This window comes from Ranitomeya variabilis, chromosome 5 (genome assembly GCF_051348905.1).
Source record: "Ranitomeya variabilis isolate aRanVar5 chromosome 5, aRanVar5.hap1, whole genome shotgun sequence".
Lineage (NCBI taxonomy): Eukaryota > Metazoa > Chordata > Amphibia > Anura > Dendrobatidae > Ranitomeya > Ranitomeya variabilis.
The window spans coordinates 14,213,446-14,216,293 of NC_135236.1; the positions used below are offsets into that span (position 1 = coordinate 14,213,446).

The 2,848-nt window shown below is 40.6% G+C and overlaps 1 protein-coding gene across 1 annotated transcript; it reads right to left on the minus strand.

The window, feature by feature from the left end:
• Positions 1-588: 588 nt before the first annotated feature.
• Positions 589-1,440, minus strand: LOC143773247 (olfactory receptor 11L1-like). The gene has a single exon (XM_077260738.1). The coding sequence runs from the start codon at positions 1,438-1,440 to the stop codon at positions 589-591; it is 852 nt and encodes a 283-aa protein (XP_077116853.1).
• Positions 1,441-2,848: the final 1,408 nt, after the last annotated feature.

A 2,848-nucleotide genomic window follows, 5' to 3' on the forward strand; every position in this document is an offset into this window, starting at 1 on the left:
GGATCACACCCACTGATTGATGGAGCCTTGTTGATGCAAAATAAAAAAACACAATTAAAAAAAAAAACAAAGTTTAAACTCTGTCTATGATATCATTCAATTCATTTGGATATAATGTTAGCGATACATATCCAAAACATTTCTTTACGGTTTAAAAGAAAATTCCACCAGAGGGTATCTGCTCCACCGGACTTACTTTTATGTTAAAAATGTTGGCATGTTTAATTTTTACTGTAATTTGTAAGTAGGATTTGTACTGTGTTTTTATGATACCTGAAGAAGGATATATACTGTATCTGAAACGCGTTGTATCTCCTCTATTTTAAATTATCAAATAAAAAAATATGAAATATCATCTTTGGATGTGAGTCCTGGGAAGTGCTGCCATTCATGGGCTGGATGTGCTTTTCTTGGAGTTTTATTTAATTGAGAGGATAGTTGTAAGGGTTCCTCATGAAAGAAAAACAGATTTTCAGTAGTTCCATTATGGTGACAAAATAATTGCCCCAGTGAACCAAGTCACCCAATCAGTTTGCTCATTGTCTCCTTGATGTTTCTATTTCTTAGACTGTATATTATTGGATTCAGCTATGGCGTCACCACTGTATAGAACAGAGAGACAACCTTTTTAATAGTCATTGAAACTCCTTTTGTGGGAATCATATAAATAGTGATTAATGTCCCATAGAAAATGGAAATGACGGTCAGATGGGAACTACAGGTGGAGAAAACTTTCCTTTTTTGCAAATCAGAAGAGAGGCTGAGGATGGTGTTCACTATGAATCCATATGACATTACGGTCAAGACAGAGGGTAAAATTATGAGAAAAACACTCAAATAGAAAGCCTCCATCTCCACTGTCAATGTTTCTGAACAAGACAGTTTTATTATTGGGGCAAAATCACAAAAGAAATGGTCGATTATATTTGGTCCACAGAATTCCAGTCCAAAAAGAGAGAGAGTAGTTACAAGTATAAGTGAAGCCCCTAAAATCCAAGCAATCATGATCATTTTTAAAAACAAATCAAAATTCATGATGGTGGCATAGCGCAGAGGGTTACAGATAGCCAGATACCTATCGTAAGCCATTACTGCCAGTATAAGGCACTCAATAGACTCGGAGAATCCAAAGACGTAAAACTGGAAGATACAACCTGAAAAAGACAAGATCAATCCATCATTGAGTATGCAGGCAAGAGTGTTAGGAACTATATCTGTGGTGAGCAAAATGTCCGATATGGACAGCTGTGTGAGGAAGAAGTACATGGGAGTGTGGAGGGTCCTGGTCAAGGACACCAGGGCGATGATCAAGAGATTCCCACAGATTGTCACACAGTAAACCACAAGGAGCAGAATGAAGAGAAAGATCTTCAAATTGTGCATATTTGGGAAGCCAAGAAGAAATATTTCATCTACTGTGGTGTAGTTTCTTTCATCCATTACAAGGAAAGCTGCTCGTTACTCAAGTCAAGAAAACAGGCATAGACAAAATCTGACCGGCTGAGAATGTAGTTCATATAATGAACAGAAATGGCAGCAATTGAAAAGAAAGAACCCAAAAGAGTGAATGTGAACGCTCTTTATAGCTTACATGTAAATGCTACAGAGAAAAGCCTTAATGCTCCTGAATACTGCAGAGATTTCACTAATAAGTCGATAGGGGAAAAGCATGAAGTCAAATAAATATTCTTATTATAACTACTTTGGAAGCTTTACAGAGCAAGTTACAGAGCTTATACTAGTAGAAAGCCAAATTGTACTCGTTTTCAAAAGCTGGAAAAAAATTGCCATTTGTGCTTTCATAGCGAGAGTCTAAAAAGCGTGACCAACCAATAACCATCACATTCCTTCATGGTATTATAACACCTGTCCCAAAAGCAATGTGAAATACAGCTTTCCATGCATGTCAGCAAAATTGAGGTCCCTTTATTTTCATTATTGTAGCCCCATTGTAATGGTTGATTGTCATGGGCATCATCATTCATACTCTGTCCAATGCTTGTTCAAGTTTATGTCCTCCTCCACTTACCTCTGATCTTACTCTTCCTCCTGTAGCATGGACATTCAAGGTCCCTAAGAGCCAAAGGTGATGCTGAAGAGGTGCATATTGTTTTTTTTCCCTCTATACCATATTGCATGCTTGTGAGTTATTTTTTAAGGATAAATGTGTTAGGGTTTGAGTTCCCACCTCTGCACAGGGTGAATCTAGAGCCATCTCTGCTGTGGTCTCCCATTCTTCTCCTGCCACAGTGGAGACTGCTCAACAGAGATGTCAGTCCCAGTGTCTCGCTCAATCTGACTCTGTGAGGAGGATTACTGCTGCTTTTCCAGCTTCTGCCATTGAAGTCAGTGCTGGGCAGTGGTGATCAGACGTTTTTGGGACTAAGTCCTTCTTTTCTCCTTCTGAGCATGCCCAGGGTAAGATCTCTCATTGGAGATCGAGGGTCACATGCTTGGATACTGTAGCAAAGCCCATTTGTCCTCCAGGAAGGTCCTGAAGGTGCTCAGGCTTTGTGGCAGCTTCTCATTGGTCCTTCTAGGAAGGTCCTGTTCTGGCTGCATCTATAAAAGGCACGCATGGCCGCACGGCCATGCGCTAGTATCTTTCTAAGTTATGTGCTTTGTGCCAGTGTGGTCATGTAAGATTGTGTTCAGGGACCCGGCTGAAATAAGCCCCTAGAATGCTGGCACCTCCGGCGAGGAGTTTGTGTATTCAGGGACCTGGCTGAAATAAGCCCTAGAATGCTGGCACCTCTGGCGAGGAGTTTTGTGTGCATGCATGACCACTGACTGCTCTCTGTTGGGCAGATATCCTGTGCTCCTGTGAAGTCTAACAGGGTGCAGAGCT

What these genes read in the sequence shown, in the direction of transcription:
- LOC143773247 (XM_077260738.1), bottom strand. Translation starts at nt 1,440, where the DNA reads ATGGATGAAAGAAACTACACCACAGTAGATGAAATATTTCTTCTTGGC.